Here is an 18,440-nt window from a genome sequence, read left to right on the forward strand (position 1 = left end):
GAAGGGAAATAATAGAATAATAAAAATAAAACATTATAAAATAATAAAAATAAAACATAATAAAATAATCAAAAATTCTCACGACGTTTCGGCCACAACGCAAGCAGCCGTCCTCACCCTGTGGCCGAAACATCGTGAGAATTTTATTTTATTATGTTTTATTTTTATTCCTTTATTATTTCCCTTCTACGTGACTTTACCGAAAGAACCAAGAATATGAATCCCTGCAGTCACGAAAGCTTTAAATCGAAATTTAGGGGTCCAGGTGTCCGGAGCGGATCCGTTGAGCGCAAGCCGAGGTTAGGGGTTAAAATAATAAGAACATTAATACATAAATAAACCGCCCCGCCAAATGTAAGAAGTGGAACGTGCCTTAATTACTGTTTTCATCACGTATGCACAGCGGCAGTCCTTGGGGCGAAAATATAATAATTGGGTTTCATGAACGCCGTCCTCGTCCAAAATGACCCCATCAGACACCATCCAGAGTCTTTTTTTTCGTGCGGCTTCTAGATTGTTTGTGTTTTTACAACTTTACGCCTCATCAAAAAATATTTTACGGAGCCAAATACACAAAACAACGACTTGTTTTATCCATAATATAGGTTATTTGGGTGTGTTATGCATTCAAAGTGGTATATTGCCAGAATTTCCAACGGCTTTACGACACCACACATTGTGTTTTGTCTATTTATTGTAGTTGCCTACTTTGGCAAGCGGTGGCGGAGGCAGCAATAAAAGTATAAGGTACCCTCACAGGAATAGCGAAAGAAGAAGAAAACATTACAGGAGAACGCAAGATGACTGATGGTGATTGTTTACAACGCCTGTTCCTAACGCATGTATGTTAATTCCCCTAATTAGCTACATAAATAGAAATAAATCAACGCTTTTCCAACACATTGTATTTTAAAGATTCCTCATTAAAAATGTATATCTCTGCATATATTCGCCTTGGTGAGACAATGTAGCTACTACTCAGGGTCATTATCCAAGCAATCATTGTGAGCTGGGTGGCCCAGGAGGTTTGGGGGGGGCAGGGAAAAGGGTTGTCATTGTTGTATTGATGCCCTTGTTCTATGGTGATGCACCACGGATCTCCTTCGCAAGCTAGCTGGGTAACTGGCTAAAACGGGACCTTCCATGTGACAAGTAAACATTGACTGGATCGGGCCACTGAGCTTTGCGTCATTGGGACCCTGCGTTGAAGTTCCTGCAGCCGTTCAAAATGAAATCCCGTTCTCGGACACAGGGATGGCACGGTGCTCATTCTACTCACCGACGACTGCACACAATAACAATGAGGTGTTAATTTGGTTTTGCTGAAGAGTTCCGTTACCTCCCCCTCGCCCCCCCCCCCAGCTCTTCAGGCTCATTCCCCAAGAATCAACAACACACAGCAAAATAACACCACCTTGCGCTCATTCAAACAACTAACGAACACAGCCTCAGGCCTGCAGAATATTAATATATACCTCGGATGATTTCTCGGCGACAATTATCCATTATCTTCTTGGTTCTTTCGGTAAAGTCACGTAGAAGGGAAATAATAAATAATAAAAATCAAACATCATAAAATACAATTCAGACGCTGTCTTTCCGACCGACCTATTCTTCACCTGAGGACGGCTGCTTGCGTTGTGGCCGAAACGTCGTGAGAATTGTATTTTATTATGTGAAATTTTTATTATTTTATTATTTCCCTTCTACGTGACTTTACCGAAAGAACCAAGAAGATGAATCCCTGCCGTCACGAAAGCTTTAAATCGAAATTTAAAATTATCCATTAATTTATTTATTGTGAAAGAGTTTTCTGCGTGTCTGTGTGCAGCAGTGCTGCCCCATGAACCGCCGCTGCTGGGGGACAAGTCTCCACACTAGATGGCGGTGGAGATGTCTAGCCGTAGACATGGAGCTGAGCTAGACAGGGTGGTTCAGATGTCCTGTGACCACCCCTCCCCCCCCAAGAAAATTAATTGACCCCGAACATAGTTTTTTTCCCCCTTTGCATATTCATTTCTGTTTTAAATAAACCTTACTTTCAAAAATAGTATCACGTTTTAGCGAATAAAAATTGGGGGGGTCACAAGACACCTGGAACACCCTGGTAGCAAAGCCCTCTTCGAGAGGGCTTACTTTAGCCTGATCTTCCACGCTGGTCAGACACCTTGCGAGAGGTGGTGAGCACCCACGCTCGACACTCTTACCCCCCCCCCCCCCACCACCGCATCACTCGCAGTCAATCTGAATCACGACTCGCAAAAAAAATGCGAATGAAAACCGTTGAAAAACCAAATTGGCGGGCAACTCGTTGGAGAACAAAACAAATGATGTTCCTTTTCACTCCACCGTAGAAAGGTTTTGTGTCCGAGGAGACAAACGTTGTTTTGTATGCAGCATAACAATTCGGAATGCGTTGGCGGTTTGCATATTGGATGTGAGACACCGCTGTGAGACAATACCCCTAAACTTTAACGGCCTCCACTTGTCGTTCTAATAATCCTCACCCAGCCAAGCAAACTTTACGCTCATTAAAGCTACACCATACCTCGTTCCGCCACTTCGCTTGTGTGCGCGCCCCCATCGATAAAAAAAAAACGCTTTCACCATTTACTGTGTGAGCCACGATAGCACAATGTATATGCAATGTACATTACACATCAACGTTTCATATATATATAATGCATCTGTAGATTTGAACCTTGTCGAAACACACAACGCCCGGCACAACTGCTTATGAAGTCTGATTAAAATCTCACGTTTCCCCCCCCCTCCTATTTTTTTTTTTTACAGAATACGAAAACAGCATTGAAGCAAAAACAAATTCTGTGCAGTGGAGAGTGCTACCAAACGATATCTGCATGGAAATTCCGGTGACATTGAGCACCTTACCCTATTCCCAATGGAATTGCAATGGGTCAGATTCATATTACAGGAGCACTCCCCTTACCCCTTGACCCTATCATCCCCGGGAGCTGTAGGGCCTGCAAAAATAGTCATTACACTGTGTAACAAAAACATATTTTTTTTGTTCCTGGGTAGTAAGTGTTATTTTCCAATTGCTCATGCCTCAAAAGTACAGAAAATGGCTCTTATTCCCCACAAACTTTGCTTTTGTGACCAGGACAGTGATATTTTGAAATGTACCTATTTTCAATGAGAAAACGTGGTGTGCATTTGTGTCATTCCTTCACGTAAAGTCCTGGTCACAAAAGCAAAGTTTTTGGGGAATAATAGCCATTTTCTATACTTTTTAGGCATAAGCAATTAGAAAATAAAACTGACTACCCAGGAACAAAAATCGTGTTACATAGTGTTATCCGCAGCACTATTCTTCTTATGATCTGTGATCATCAATGATCAACGCAGATGATAGGATTAAAAATAGACCTGCGCTGTGTATATTATCATTATTTTGACGACGTGATATTTGCCATCATTTGCTGTGAAGTGACTTTCTGTTATCCGCTAATTAATAGCAGACAAAGAGGCGTGACATGTAGTTTCATATTAGTCTCTGTGGGTTATCCACAATTTTTCACATTGGACAAGTGCGGTAAAATCGCGGATAGCCCTGCGCATAACAATATCCATGGCTAACAGGAGTTCTGTACTCTGTGTTTCCGGTTCATGGAGCCTAATCCTTGTAGGGGAAATCGCTAACTTTCCTGCGATTCTTCTCAGGTGTGCGCCGAAATATTATTGTTCGCCATAAGGTTTGTTTTCTTACTGCATCGTTTTTTTACCTTTATCTCTTCTCTGTCTCTCCCTTATTTCGCACACCCATGGGCTTGGAAATATTTCATTAAAAATTGACGAAGGCATCTCTCCCAGGCCCACTGTTCAAGGGACAAAAAGGGCTGACATTTCCCTTAGGTAGACTCTAGGTGAGCAGAGAGCCGCGGATCGGCCGGTCTGTCGTAAACAAGGCTCTGCTCGGGGAGCTGTCATGAATACAAATCCCCCGCGTCTATCGCGAAATGCAGAGTGTAAGGATGTTGTCGCTTGTTTTAATGCCACAGCATAAGGTCAGGCTTCATCCCCTCCCTTCGCCGCCAATACGCTTAAGCGTGCGCTGCATAATCTTGGGACGCACACGCGCTCGCTCAAGATGCATTTTTAACCATTTGCAAGTCTCCCTGGTCAGTGGGGGGGGCGGGAGGTGGATGCTTAAGGGGGACAGGTGGGGTGGGGGGAGCTTTATAGAAAAACAAAAATGAAAACTCCCCTACGTTTTGTAATCGAACACGTCTGAGAGGACGAAGAAGACGTGCTTTTTTCTTTCTTCCTTTCCGAACAGATCATTTGCACAGTTTCCACGGCACTCCAACAGATGAAAAGATCAGCGAGGCCGATCAGCGCCAACAACCACCGATGGGGGACCCGCGTCATTTGGCCGACGGACCCCCCCCCCCACCTCTCCAGCCCCCCCCTCCCGCCACCAACGCCCATTATAGCGGAGCGCGTCCGCTATTTGCCGCGACCTTCTGTAAGGTTAAACCGTCTCGTTACCGAATGCCGACACGAACGACAGTTGCATGCTTTCAGCGTTTCATTAATGCCTCTGCATGGTAATGGGGTCAGGGGCTTTTTTTGGCGGCGGCTGCAGTGGTGGCAGCGGCGGTAGCGGGGGCAGCGGCGGCAGCGGGGGCAGCAGGGGCAGAGGGGGCCAAGGCAACCTCCGAGTGCGGTGTGCGGCCCGGCGTCCGGGGGGGGGGGGGGGGGGTACCGCAGAGCGCACGTCCCGTTAAGAGGAGTCCGACGGAGGGGAGCTCGTTAACGCGCGGCTCTCAAGTCGCCGCTGACGAGGGGAAGCCCCGCGCCTGGGTTAACGTGACGCGCTAATTACGCGGGTAACGGGCAGCGGCGGTGGTTCTTTTTCTTCTTCGATGGCACTCTTTGTTCTGCGCGAGGTCGCGCCGCACTCATTCTCCCCGACCCGGCTGCATCGAATTGGTCAAGCGCACGTTGGGGGGGGGGGGGGGGGAGGAAATAATAATACAGGGAGCCATCGTGATTGCGTTGGGATGGGGGTCATTCAAGCCACGACATTTTAGTCTTGCGAATTCAGATGTGCAAGACCGTCCGGTTACTCAAGGCTTTTTCCCAGTCAAGCGATGCGTTTCCTTGCCAGCTCCGTTACCCCGGTCCGCGAGCGTGAAAGTCAGGTGTCTCAATTCCTGCGTAAATCTTTACGGTTCCCCTACACAATTTTACCTTTGTTCGACACAGTCGTTTAACGCAGCCCATCTCCGGATGACATAGAGCGCATGGTTTCATAATCATCGCATCTGCATGCCCAGCACGTTCTCAACAGCACGAGGCCTCCACGCTAAGATGGTTTCAAGACGAAGATAGCCATTGGCATGAGCGTGTTTGGCATGGGGCCCTGGTGCAAATTACGAAATGGGGGCCTCCCCCCTGCCCAATTTCCCACCCATCCCCCTTCTTCATAGCCCGGTGCCTGGGGCCCCTCTGACCTGCTGACCTCTTGTACAGTTGCACTGCCTGCACACTCGAATAAGAAGAAGGTGGCGTCCATCCCAGCCTCCGCTGTCACAGAGGCAACAATCGAGAGTGGAATCGCAAGGCAAAGAAGACGAGCCAGGCCGGACTCGTTTAAGCGGGCACCGTGGCACGGAAATTCCGCTCCACAAAGAGGCAGGATGGTGATAGGGTTGCCACCTATCCCGGTTTGCCCAGGATCATCTTCTTTTTTTAGGCAAATCTGCAAGTCTGCCCCAGGACGATAAGAGCCTCGCTTTTCGTAAATAACGCAAGCGCACTTGAGAGGCAACGCGTTTACACCGTAGCTCTGCCCACTCTCGGCATTGTGAGAGATAATCTTCTTCCCTCGGAGTGTTCCCGGTTTTTCCGTTGTCGTTGTTGCTGTTGTATCTCAGAGAGGTGGTAACCCTAGACGGCGAGCCGTGAGGGGTTGGGAGGGGGGGGTGTGCGTTCAGACGACGAGCGGAACCTGGCGGAACCGGCCGCACGGACCGGAGGGAGAACGGCCGCTCGGAGATCACACGGCGCCGTTTTCTGGTCGGGGCTTTGGCGAGCCGGCGACGCTCGCCGGGGCGCTGGTGGGGATCTGCACGGAGGGCGCCAGCGTGCAGAAGAAGCCGGCCAGGAGCGTGAGCCCCAGGCCGCCCCACGCGCAGAACATGGACCAGCCGTAGCCGTGCGTCACGTCCGGCGGCAAGCCGTAGAGGCCGCGCGGGTACCGCGACAGCTCGAAGTTGATGCCGGCCACGCACGTGCACAGCGAGATGATGCAGAAGGTGCCTGGGAAGAGAGAGAGGGGGGGGGGGGGTACAATGAGACAGACGTGCAAAGGTCACCGAGTCTCCGTGTCTTTAACGAGACCACAGGGCGCCAGCGATCGTCTGTGTTGGAGACGCCCGCTGGGTGTGTTGATGATAGAAGTTTCACATTTAAATACAACTCGGCCATTTCCTCCTCAAATGAGTATTGGGGTGGTGCTGATCTCCCGTGCTCACAGCCCTGGGCCAGTGGTGGATGTGGCTCGTTTTTGCCGTGGGGTCACATCTATCCACGCAGCAACCGCTGATGATCTTCCCACAAAGTGGTACTCGTTATATTCAGCCCGGCGGGATGATGGGCTGAGTCGACCCCCAACCAGGATTTGAACTCGCCTCCTTAGTAATTGAGTACCGATTTCAAGCGTAGCTGTGGTCGTGAATCAAACGGATGTCGCTGGGGTTCATGGTACAGTGAGGCGACCGTTCCACCCGGATTGCATATTGGGAAGGACAAATTAATTTGGTCTTGTTCAAGTTCACATTAACCTAGCCACGCTCCAGTTGAAATTGACATTGGCCAAGTGCCATCGTGAGAGATGGGAGTCAAACACTGGGGCATGCAATGATATTTCTTCACTCGTGATAGGACTCAATGACGCGCCAGACTGCGATTGCGGTGAGGTGCAAACCATCAGGCACATCAGAGTCAGAATTTTGATTTATACTGGAGGAATCCGATGAGCTGTAAACCTCTTTTTCACAGATGTCCAGTCGGGCCAGGTAAGAAAGGTACAACAACAAACAGGACAAACACACGAAGGTAGTGCAAGGTACGAGGAAGGTAAACAAATCACCCAAAGGCATACAAATAAAACTATATCATCCTCATCCAACCAGGCAAAATTCCACTGCGGTATCAACTTATTTCTCAGAAGTGACTTGGCCACAAATTACAGCTCAATAAAGTGGCCCATCATTTTGACATGTATAGCAGTAAAATAATATAAATCATCTCAATGCATATCCCTGACGACTGCCCCAACACAACGAAGCTGTACGCTGGTGGAACAAGTGGACCACTCCACTCTGCTACCATCCCCGGATGCAGTGGAGTGGCTCACAAAATTAGTAGCCCTGCTGATTTTTCCAAACGCCATGCCAAAAGATGAAGACGCTCTTGGCAGAGTTTTCAAATCTCCCGTCATAACAATTATCTATCTACACTAACGTTACAATTATGCGTAATGGAGCAAACAAAAGTGGACAAGTGAGAGAGAAAAGAAACCACAAAGAATAAATATGAGATGGTAACAACGAGACAAAAGAGAACATATTATTGCACTGAATGGTAATCAAGAATCGTGGCAATTCGTAGAATTGCTTTACAGGAGGTAAAAATAAATAAACTTTTTTTTTTATTTTTTTTTACTTTTTTACCAGGTAAGACTCACTGAGTTACTATATTGCTCTTTCTCAGAAGTGACCTGGCCGCAAATGATAGCTCAGCAAAGTGGCTTATCATGTGGAAATTTATAGCAGCCAAATACTCTAAGCGTACGTTTCTAAACGTGGAGGCCAAAACCAGAGGACCCAGAGAAAATCCACACGGGGAGAGAGACGTGCGATCTCCAAATATGCAGCAGGTGTCAGGGTCGGGATTGAACCCACGACCTCCTGATTATGAGGCGAGGTAGTTAACATCTCACCACCGTGGTGCAGGGGTATTCAATCATTTCATGCCTATAAACCCGTCCTGTCTTGTTAGTAGGGGGCCATTGGTTAAATCAACCCTTGCATTGATAATGGTAAATGTATTTTTCCATGTCGTTCTATTTCCTTAATGTCATCGTGACATTTAGCTTGCGGTTCGAGTGAGCAATGTACATGTAGTTAGGCTGAAAGTGGCACGAATTAATTTCCCGAGGCTTCGTGGTTTCGGCAAAACACGCTCGTAATTAGATCGCATTTCATTCATTCACAACACCTAATAAAGACACTGATATTGCCGCGATGCACGCGCCGTGGCAGCAAGCACAACCTTCACAATTAACGGGTTTCTTTCTCTCCACGCGCTCATACCGTCTAAATCAACGCAGTGCCTGGCAGTCTCTTTAGCAACTTCATACAATAAAAAAACGCACACCACATGCCACACACCGCACATCAATTATGACTAATTGAGGTGATTTATGGACGCGCTGTTAGCATCGGTGATATAATAAGGGAATGCGGAAATGTCACCAGTTTAACGACCGGCCGCCGTGTTTGCGCGTGCGTCTGGGCCGATGTCGTTTCGTAAATCACGACGTCGCCGCCGAGTGAAGCCAAAACAAGAGAGGCGCGGGACGCGATGACGTGTGCTGTGCGCACGTGGAACTTCTTTCACACAGCACGTAGCCAACCGCACGTAGCCAACCGCACGTAGCCAACCGCACTCATCGGAGGTGCGCGGCGGTGGAAGAGGACAACAAACAAATAGGGATTTAAAGCTTTCGTGACTGCAGGGATTCATCTTGTTGGTTCTTTTGGTAAAGTCACGTAGAAGGGAAATAATAAATTAATAAAGCATAATATTATTATAATGGTGTATTATTTTATTATTTCCCTTCTACGTGACTTTACATAATAATAATATGCTTCGATTTAAAGCTTTCGTGACTGCAGAGATTCACCTTCTTGGTTCTTTCGGTAAAGTCACGTAGAATGGAAATAATAAAATAATAAAAATGAAACATAATAAAATAATTCTCACGACGTTTCGGCCACAACACAAGCAGCCGTCTTCAGACTCTGTCGTCTCGACAGACCTGTTCTTCACCTGAGGACGGCTGCTTGCATTGTGGCTGAAACGTCGTGAGAATTATTTTATTATGTTTTGTTTTTATTATTTTATTATTTCCATTCTACGTGACTTTACCGAAAGAACCAAGAAGATGAAACTAATAGCGATGAAGCTTCACGTGAAGAAGCGTCACGCGCCACCGACACGCGGTCACGGGCATGGCTGTGGCGTCGCGGTAATGGAACACGTACTGAGGCTTCAGCGGTGAACCCTGAACGATTGGGAACTTTGATTGATAATTTTGTTGTTGTTGTTGTGATCCTCTATCGGCATGTGCGCTGAGAGGCCCATTCAGCACCCCGCAGCAGCCCCGTTCGTGCCGCGTGGTTTGTACACCACGCGTGCAGGCAGGGGTAGGCTTTGGATGTCAGCAGAGGATGATTTCATGTGGGTCGGTGGGGGGGGGGGGGCATTTGGGGGTCGTAAGGGCCCAGCCACTGCAGGTGTCGTGTGTGCTTGGACTCTCCGTCCCCAACATTTTCTTTAGATGTGACTCAGAGACTCCCACAAATGTTGGACAAAAATCATGTTGGGTTTGAGTCCGCGTTTTTTTAAAATTTGGGATGCCTCCAACCGTGCGACAGAAAGATGCCAATCGTGCTGGTAGTGGAAGCTATGCTTACACGGCGGCGCGCTAACGGGAGCCTCAGCGCTGAGTTCAGTAGCCAGCAGATTAATTGTCGATGTAACAACAAGGCCGCTTCCTCCTCTAAGCTGTGACCAAGAGTCGGGTGGCGCTTCACGGATCCGTCACCACAGGGAACCATTCCCTCATCACGGAGGACACCCCCCAACTTCCAGTGTTACTGCGCCCCTGGTTGGTGGTGGGGGGCGGTGCCGTGCAACCCCGAATTAATCCACAGTGCCTCCTGTAAACTCCACCCCCGCCCTCAGAATCAGAATATTTATTTATACTGGAGGAATCCGATGAGCTATAAAGCTCTTTTTCACAGATGTCCAGTTGGGGCACGGGGTAAGAACGCCACAACAACAAACAACACACACAAAACACGATAGTCGTGCAAAATACAACAAAGGTAAACTAATGACCCAAACACATACAAATTAAAGTAAACCATCCCCATCCTACCAGGCAAAGCCGACTAAGGTATTCACTTATTTCTCAGAAGCGACCTGATTAATAGGCAGCTCATTGGGGTGGGTGGGGAGGCACTTGGGCTCAAGGTCAATGGGTCATCATGGACCATGCCGTTGATGCCATTACCACTACCACCACCACCACCACGCTTCATCATCGCTTCCTTCCTTCTGCCAGATCGCACAATCATTTGCACCGTGAACAACCGACTCCACTTACAATCCCCTGCATGTTTATATGTACTTCTACAACCCTTACGGTACAACCCGCACCGTCAATCCACTACTGGTTCTCGTCGTGCGGGGGGCTAGGCAGGGAGGGGGGGTTATTAGACCATAATCCACCAAGGCGGATCAATGTGCATCGGCGAGAGCTCACTCGAAGCCGCTTCAAGGCTTTCTGCCGACTTGTGTACGGCAGGGCATCACGAAATAACCGATGTCGATCTCACAAGCGGCCCTGTGACAGCCACTTCTGGGGGCTGTTTTCGACCAGCAGGGGTTGCACTGCTCTGCGAGAGACACCGATGGATGCATCATCTCACGACACGTGCCGCTGATGGCAGAAATTAAGCGTGGGGAAAAACAAAACATTGAAAGAGCTGACCAGCGAACGGGGTGACCCGGGCAGGTGCTCGCTTGCGTGAGGATACATGCAGAGTGTTGCTTGCGTGAACGTGCGGAGCGTGCATGCGGAGCATGCTTGCGTGCGTGCGTGCGGAGGGAGCGTTCGTGTGGATCGTGCGTGTGCACGTGCTTGTGTGAGCATGCGTGCGGAGCGTGCTCGTGTGCGTGCGGAGGGAGCGTGCGAGCGTCTCACCGCCCATGAGGAAGAGCAGGCCGGCCACGTACTGCATGAGTCCCCTCTCCCAGCAGCATCCCAGCACGCCTAGCACCCAGCCGAACAGCAGGATCGCCACCGCCATGCCCAGGAAGCCCGCCGTCATGCGCCGCAGGTCTGGTCGACAGCACGCACACAACATCGCCACCGTTACCACCGCCACCATAAGCGAGGTCATAATCATCACAGCCACCATTAGCGAGGCCATAATCCCCACCGCCACCATTAGTGACGTCATAATCCCCACCGCCACCATTAGCGACATCACAATCACCACCACCAACACCATGAGCGAGTTCATCATCATCACCACCACCGCCATCAGTGACGTCATCATAACCACCGTCACAGCGTCATTGCTACAATGCTATCACCACCGCTCTCATTTCTCCCATTGTGCCGATGCTTTGCTCCAATTTGGGGGGTCATGATTCAATGCAAGAATTGCCTTGTCTCGCTCGTATCATCTGCAATGCATATTCTTCTATTCGTGACGTCTTGGTCTATTCGTGCATAAGTTCATTCGCATGTTATTTTCCTGAATTCAAAATAATCAATTCCTCGCTGTGTGATTCAATGCACGTATTTGTGAGCATAATAACTGATTTTAATTAATTGTCATAATTTACATTACTAATAGCACAGACATCGCTATTACCGTCAACATCGCCATCTAAGTTACGACCATAACCACCACTTGAACCATCAACATTGTTATTGCTACCACCATGCCCAGCGCGAAAACAATGGCAGGCATCATCATTAAAACCATCAACGCCACCAGTCATCATCGTAATCATCACCACCAATACAGCCATCACAATCTCCATCATCATCATCATCACCGCTATAATCATCACCACTGACATCATTGGCACTACCATCAACAGCCCGTCACTATAATCATTACCGCCAACATCATTATCGTCAGTACGACCAACACCACCACCGTTCCTGTTATCATCATAACCATTTATATTAATGGGTTGAAATGTTGTGTTCTCTTCATTTTAAATTAGACGGGGTTTATTTTTTTCTATTGAAGTACGGATTTATGCTACTCAACAATGGCAAAAAGGCTTTATTTTTATTACTACGTATTATTATTCGGATGCCTGATCTTCCACTCACTCGCTCACTCGTCACGAGTCTGCCTCTGCTTGAGAGGCACGGCTCAAATTAAATTATTCGTCTGATATTTTATTCATGTTTCGGTACCCGAGCAGAATAACGGGAAGTTAAAGTTGAATTCTCCACTTTCCTTCCAGTCCTTCACTGGAGTAGAAAAATGAGCCTTGGTGTGTGTGTGTTGTTTGTTGATGGCAGAAACAGAGGGGCATTTTTTTTCTTCTAAATAAATAAAACCACGCGGTTGATATTTCAAAAGAAATCCAGAGAGCCGAAGGGCCAATTGTATCTCTCGCAGCCCACGGAGGTCTATTAGCTGTTGTATTAGCCGAATAAGAAAAATCGCGTTATTGCCCTAATATATTATATATGTCCTGGCTAATCATTCTTACGAGGGGGGCGCGGAAATCAATGTGGTTTCCTTCTCAGAAAATTAGCCTGATGCTTTTCCTCGCTTGGGTGGACTCCATTGCATTTGATCAATGGCCTACTTTGATTGGTTTTAATCAAAGACCTTCCTGGCACTTCCAAGTAATAATAATCAAAACGGCAGCGGCAAACGGCTCCTCTCGCAAACGCGCGAAGGAACGAGAAAGGACGCGAACGACGTCCGAGACAAAGAGGTCAAAAGGTTCAAGTGGAGGGTGCAGCCCACGCCGCTGCTGGTGGAAGGATCTCCAGAAGGAGGGAGCTCTCTAGTGCCCCTCCGGAGGGTATTTAGCCGATTCTTCCACACTCGCCTGGCCTTTTGAACGAGGTGGGAGCATCCACACGTAGTCCCACCGCACGCGACCCGGCCGATCGCCCCAACAGTGGTTGAACTCATTTATGCTGCTGGGTGGACAGAGGCTCTGGTATGGGGCATTTAAGAAGCTTGCCCCCCCCCCCCCCCCCCGTTGTTGCAACTGATGAGCCGGGAGAACCAGTCGAATAGGAGGCCTGTAGATTGCACGCTGCGAACCATTAAACCACCACCGCCGCCGTCATCGCCGTGGCAGCATCCTAAATAAGTAGAGCACCGTCAATGCTTTCGGAAGGCGACATTACAATTGGCCTCATTCCCGAGGCTACGAATCAGCAGCATGCAATGACATGTAAATCATATCAGCAAACCGCCTCGGCCTGGCACGAACAAATCCCTTTGCGATTCCACCAATATCAGCTGTCGGGTAAAAATGCTCCCACTGCCACCCGCCCCTCCCCCCCCTCCCCCGTGTGACGGCATAATTTAGAGTGTAGAGCTCTACGGAAAAGGAAAACAATAACTGGAAATTAATTAATTGAAAAAGCGGTCGCATTACAGTGTCGGAAATTTCATGAAATACCAAGAGAAGATCCGATCGCCACTCTTCGTGGCGAGAGAGAGCAGGCTCCGATTGCAGGTCGGCCCGAGAAGATGGATAAGTCGCGAGTGGAAGAGCCAGGCCAAAGTAAATTAGGCTGACAATTCTCCCCGAGCACAATTTGTTTTGCTTATAAATGGCCCGTCAAACCGATATCTCCCGCGATGAATCAATGCGAAAGGGGGCCTTAGCTGCGTATAATTTTGTAGCCACATCCGATAAGAGGACCCCTTGAACATGCCATCGGCACGTTTTGGACAAAAAAAAAACTATCCACGGGGTGTCCTCGTCAGCACGGATTAGCTCCTTCGTCGCCGTGATGAATTGGCTCTTCCGAACCGACGTTGCAACTTTTGTTCCCCCCCGTTGGTCGAGGTTTAAAGCATTTTACAAAGTCTGTAGAAGCGGTCCCCAGTGCGGAATCTTTTTTTGTTTTTGATTTTGAAGCCGAGGTGTTCCGCTCACACGGTTTTTCAGACTCTTCGCGCACATTCATAATCAACGTTTTTGGGTTTAGATCGCGTTATTTATAAATGTGTCGTAACCCTCCACCACCCGACACGGCCAATCAGCAAAAAAGTGTCACGCTGACAAAAGACAAATAGTTCACTGCTTTAGCTCACCCGTGTGTTTTGAAGCGTGAAACCACAACATTTACAAAAAAAAAATATTTGTAAATGTTGTGGTTTCACACTTCAACACATTTTTTTGTAAATGTTGTGGTTTCACGCTTCAACACATTTTTTTGTAAATGTTGTGGTTTCACGCTTCAACACACCAGTGGGCTAAAGCAGTGAACTATTTGTCTTTTGTCAACGTGACACTTTTTTTTGCTGATTGGCCGTGTCGGGTGGTGGAGGGTTACGACACATTTATAAATAACGCGATCTAAACCCAAAAACGTTGATTATGAATAATATTGGTCGCGAAAGCCTACGTGTTAAACCCTTTGCGCACACATCGCGATATTTCAAGACCTTTCCCAGAAAGGTGTTCATAACAAGCAGCACTACCAAAAAAACTAAATCTGATATTAACTGCGCCACTTGAGAGGATTTTAACGCTATATTAATTATTGACAATTTAAACCGTGCTCAATATTACCCTGCTCAAGGGGAATGAACACTGTGGTGTCGACCCATTCATTAGGGCGGGCCCCCTTTCAATATAAAATATCCTGGGGGGCTGACAGTACAGATTAAAGAGAAGGAATGAAGTGAGATGAGAGAAGAGAGGCGCAAACAAGGTAGAGATGACAGAGATTCATTTCTTTATGTTATCTTATGCCCGTTAGGATATTAATTTGAAGTGATATATAATGTACCCCCGAATATACCATGAATCCAAGGCCCCTTGAGCTACTTAGGACCAAAGCTTTTACTTGAGTTTGCTTTTGCCTAGCACCGCCACGGTCACTGTGATAGTCAGCTTTATCACGGCACTAACATCATTCTCATATTAAATAGGTTCAAGAGCCTTCCTTGAGGCTACAAAATTCAGCAGAGATCACAAAACTTGAAACCATTTTTTCGTCTATGCAACACAGGGGAGGAGGGTGGGGGCGTGGGTCTATCGCAGGCCGCGCGAACCGGCCGTTTGCGGAACGAGACGAAGCGATTAAATGCACGGGACGACGCCACTGCTCGCTTTCACAACTCCAGCGTGCGTCTCTCTCCACCGACGTGCCCAAAAGGGGTTGCTGAAAACGGAGTCGTTTATTTCTTGCCGGAATCCCCGGCAAGGCCGTTGTGTTTTTCAACGATCGCGGCGGTTTTTGACGGCCGCGCGTGGCGCGACAGCCCAACGGAGCGCCGTGTTTTAGCATCGCGCCTCTGGAACCGCACCGGCACCTCCGCTGCCCCGTGCCAACTTTGCACGCACTTGTTTATAAATATGTTTATTTTATTGCGTGTGAAGATAAACGCTCGACTTTTGCCGCATTGATGCCAAAGCGGCCGAAGGATCTGTCCGCACGGCGCGTGAGAAAGTCGTTTGCAGAACTACAGACGACTCTGCGTGTATGTTGAACTTCTTTCGCACCGCACGTAGCCAACCGTGCTAATTGGAGGCGCAACGCGTGTGCAGCGCAACTAAGAAGTGGGGGCTTTCCTGAAACGAATTGTGTGATGCATTTCAGTCGTGAGTCAGTTATGTACTTTACAGTGGCACGGAACCTCCAGCCCACGGAGTGCAGCTGCACCTCCTGCACACATCCTGCAGCTCATGATACATGCGCGAATTCGTGCGTGTGAGAATCGATGATATTATGTCTGTGCGTGTGTTGAACTTCTTCCGCACCGTACGTATCCAACCGTGCTAAACGCAGTATGCGGGGTAAGGAGGACAAACTAAACGCTAAAATAAGTTCTGAAGATATGAGTTGTCAATCTAGATGATGTTAAAAGTGCATAGCTCCAGTGGCTTCCTAATATCGGAAGAAGAGCATTCCAGACGGCCACAGAAACTCATCTGAAAAGCGCGTGATGCGGTGACCGTCTTTGTTTGACGGTTAGCCAAGAGCCGCTGCTGTTAGGATGACCAGAGTTCGGACGATGGCTTTGAATGTGAAATAACCACGCGGCGCCCCGCTGGGATCTTTGTGTTTGCTTGGCCAAATAATTAATTTAATTTCACTTTATTTTTGGCCAAATAAACACGGGCTGCTGCAGCACCACATGAGCACAATTATGTGTTGTGCTGTAAAATGCCAGTCACAGTTAATGGCTTAAGGGAACTGTAATTTCATTAGAATAAAAAAAATATTCGGCTACCTCTCTCATGTGGCAAATGAAAAGACAACCTGCCCTGCGGCAGGGAACATCGTCGTCCCCTTTTTGCCAGTGAAGCATTGACAATGGTCATGATACCCTTGAGCAATAATAGTTATAATGATAATACAGTAATTAGCCCCCTAATTTATCTTGGAAAGCCTCCGTGGATCATAATGATGATTTCGAATTTATTTTTTCGCTTTCGCTGTCAGCGGAAACCAAAGCACCTGGTGGAACCCACTTAAACTCGGCACAAACTCTTCAATACTGGCCATGGAACACCTACTTGATGTACCACCTCCTACAGACACGTTGTCGTCTTACCGGCGGGCGTTTGCCGTATTCCTATGCAACTCACGAACCTCGAGCTTGAGTCACCGAATTACAGGCAAGCCTGAGAACAATAACCCATGGATCGATTCACATCACGTGTTGACACTGGCCCTTTTTGGATTTAGCTCGTAAATGAGGTCATTGCCTACGACCCGATCACTCTCAATTCGTCCGTTCTCATCACACCTCAGAAGCTAAGCAAAGACTGAGCCTGGATAGTGCTTGGATGGGTGAGGATAGTACTTGCATTGGTGACCACCACACGGCCGGTTGCTTTTGCCTGTGGTGCCACGTCATGGGCTGCAGAGGGCAGTGCCACAAAACCTAGTGTTGGACTCTACTGCTACCCGACTGCTACCAACATCTATGTTCCCCGCCTTCGCCAGCATGGTGAAGTATGGACAAAGATCCCCCACAAACCCACACGGTTGCCTTCATTCGGCAGTGGATAATTGACAAAAAAATGGCTCTACACACGTAAAACATTGTACAGCAATTAAGTGAATCAGCCGGGAGTGCGATCTCTCTCCAGTGTCCGCGGTGTGCCCCGGATGACTCGCCCGTCCTCTAGTTCACCGCAAACGCGAACACCCGATGCAACGTGCGAATTGAGGCGGTTGTCCCCCGGTGGTGTCAGCAGCGACACCCGCCACGTGTTAAAGCTCGCGCCCTCTTCGGCCACCAAAATCGCCCCCTCAATGTGCCCGGGTCTCGTCAGAGCTTGGCGCTGAATAGAGTTTAAAAGCCTCTGATGACGACCGCTTGTGTTGCGACCGAAACGTCGTGATATTTTTTATTGCTTCTAGATTTGAAGCTTTCGTGACTGCAAGGATTCATACTCTTAGTTTTTTCGGTAAAGTCACGTAGGTAAAAAATGAAATTAAAATTAACATTATTTTATTTTTATTAATTTTAAACTAAGATATATTTTTTATTCACTTTATTTGTATTATTTTATTGTAATTTTTTCTATCTACCTGACTTTACCGAAGGAACCATAGACTATTTAAAAGCCTCATTCGTTGCTTGGACAGGAAGGAGACTGCTTCTTGGGAATGCCTCGTGTTGTTGGAGGCTTGGGCTGCTGCGAGGTGCGCATTATCGAGTCAACCCGTACAGAGATTATACTCTTTGGTTCTTTCGGTAAAGTCACGTAAGTATAAAATAAAATAAATCTTTCCCACCTGATGACGGACGCTTGTGTTGCGCCCGAAACGTCGTGATTTATTTTATTTTATACCTACGTGACTTTACCAAAAGAAGCAAAGAGTATGGATTCCTGCCGTCACGAAAGCTTCAAATGAAGATCGTACAGAGATTGTGAGTATGTTACCTGCCCTCGTATACGTTGCATTTATCTCCAGTTGTCACCCACGTGCCACTCATTTGGGCACCGCGGTGGCGAGGTGTTAACTACCTCGCCTGGTATACAGGAGGGCGTGAGTTCGATCTCGGCCCCGAAGTCTGTAGATTTGGAGTTTGTGTGTCTCTCTCCCTGTGGTCGCATGGACCTTTTTTCTTCGGGTCATCCGGTTTTCCCTCCACATTTAGAATCAACATGCGTTGAGAGTATTTGGCTGCTGTATATTTGCACGCGATAAGCCACTTGGTTGAGCTATCATTTGTGACCAGGTTGCTTCTGAAAAAGAGCGATATAGCTCAGTGGTCCTTAGCTGGTAATATATATTTTATATATACCGTACTTTAGTTTATTAATGTAACTGAGATTCAATGAGGTATTTCCTTGGTAAACAAAGCGGTTGAAATGACGTAATTAACCAAAATGGCAAAACGTCATGAAATCACCAAGTTCGCGTT

At 47.7% G+C, this 18,440-nt stretch overlaps 1 protein-coding gene across 1 annotated transcript in view; it reads right to left on the bottom strand.

Annotated features, from left to right (window-relative positions):
* Window positions 1–4,876: 4,876 nt before the first annotated feature.
* The window catches only part of LOC144720364 (transmembrane protein 178B-like), a 152,260-nt gene continuing 138,696 nt past the window's right edge, over window positions 4,877–18,440 (bottom strand). Inside the window, exons 3-4 of the mRNA XM_078597081.1 lie at window positions 11,027–11,164; window positions 4,877–6,288 (exon numbers count right to left, since the gene is read on the bottom strand). Coding sequence (XP_078453207.1) covers window positions 6,026–6,288; window positions 11,027–11,164 — 401 coding nt within the window. The 3' untranslated portion in view covers window positions 4,877–6,025. The remainder of the gene's footprint in view (window positions 6,289–11,026; window positions 11,165–18,440) is intronic.

This window comes from Lampetra planeri, chromosome 8 (genome assembly GCF_965212315.1).
Source record: "Lampetra planeri chromosome 8, kcLamPlan1.2.h2, whole genome shotgun sequence".
NCBI lineage: Eukaryota > Metazoa > Chordata > Hyperoartia > Petromyzontiformes > Petromyzontidae > Lampetra > Lampetra planeri.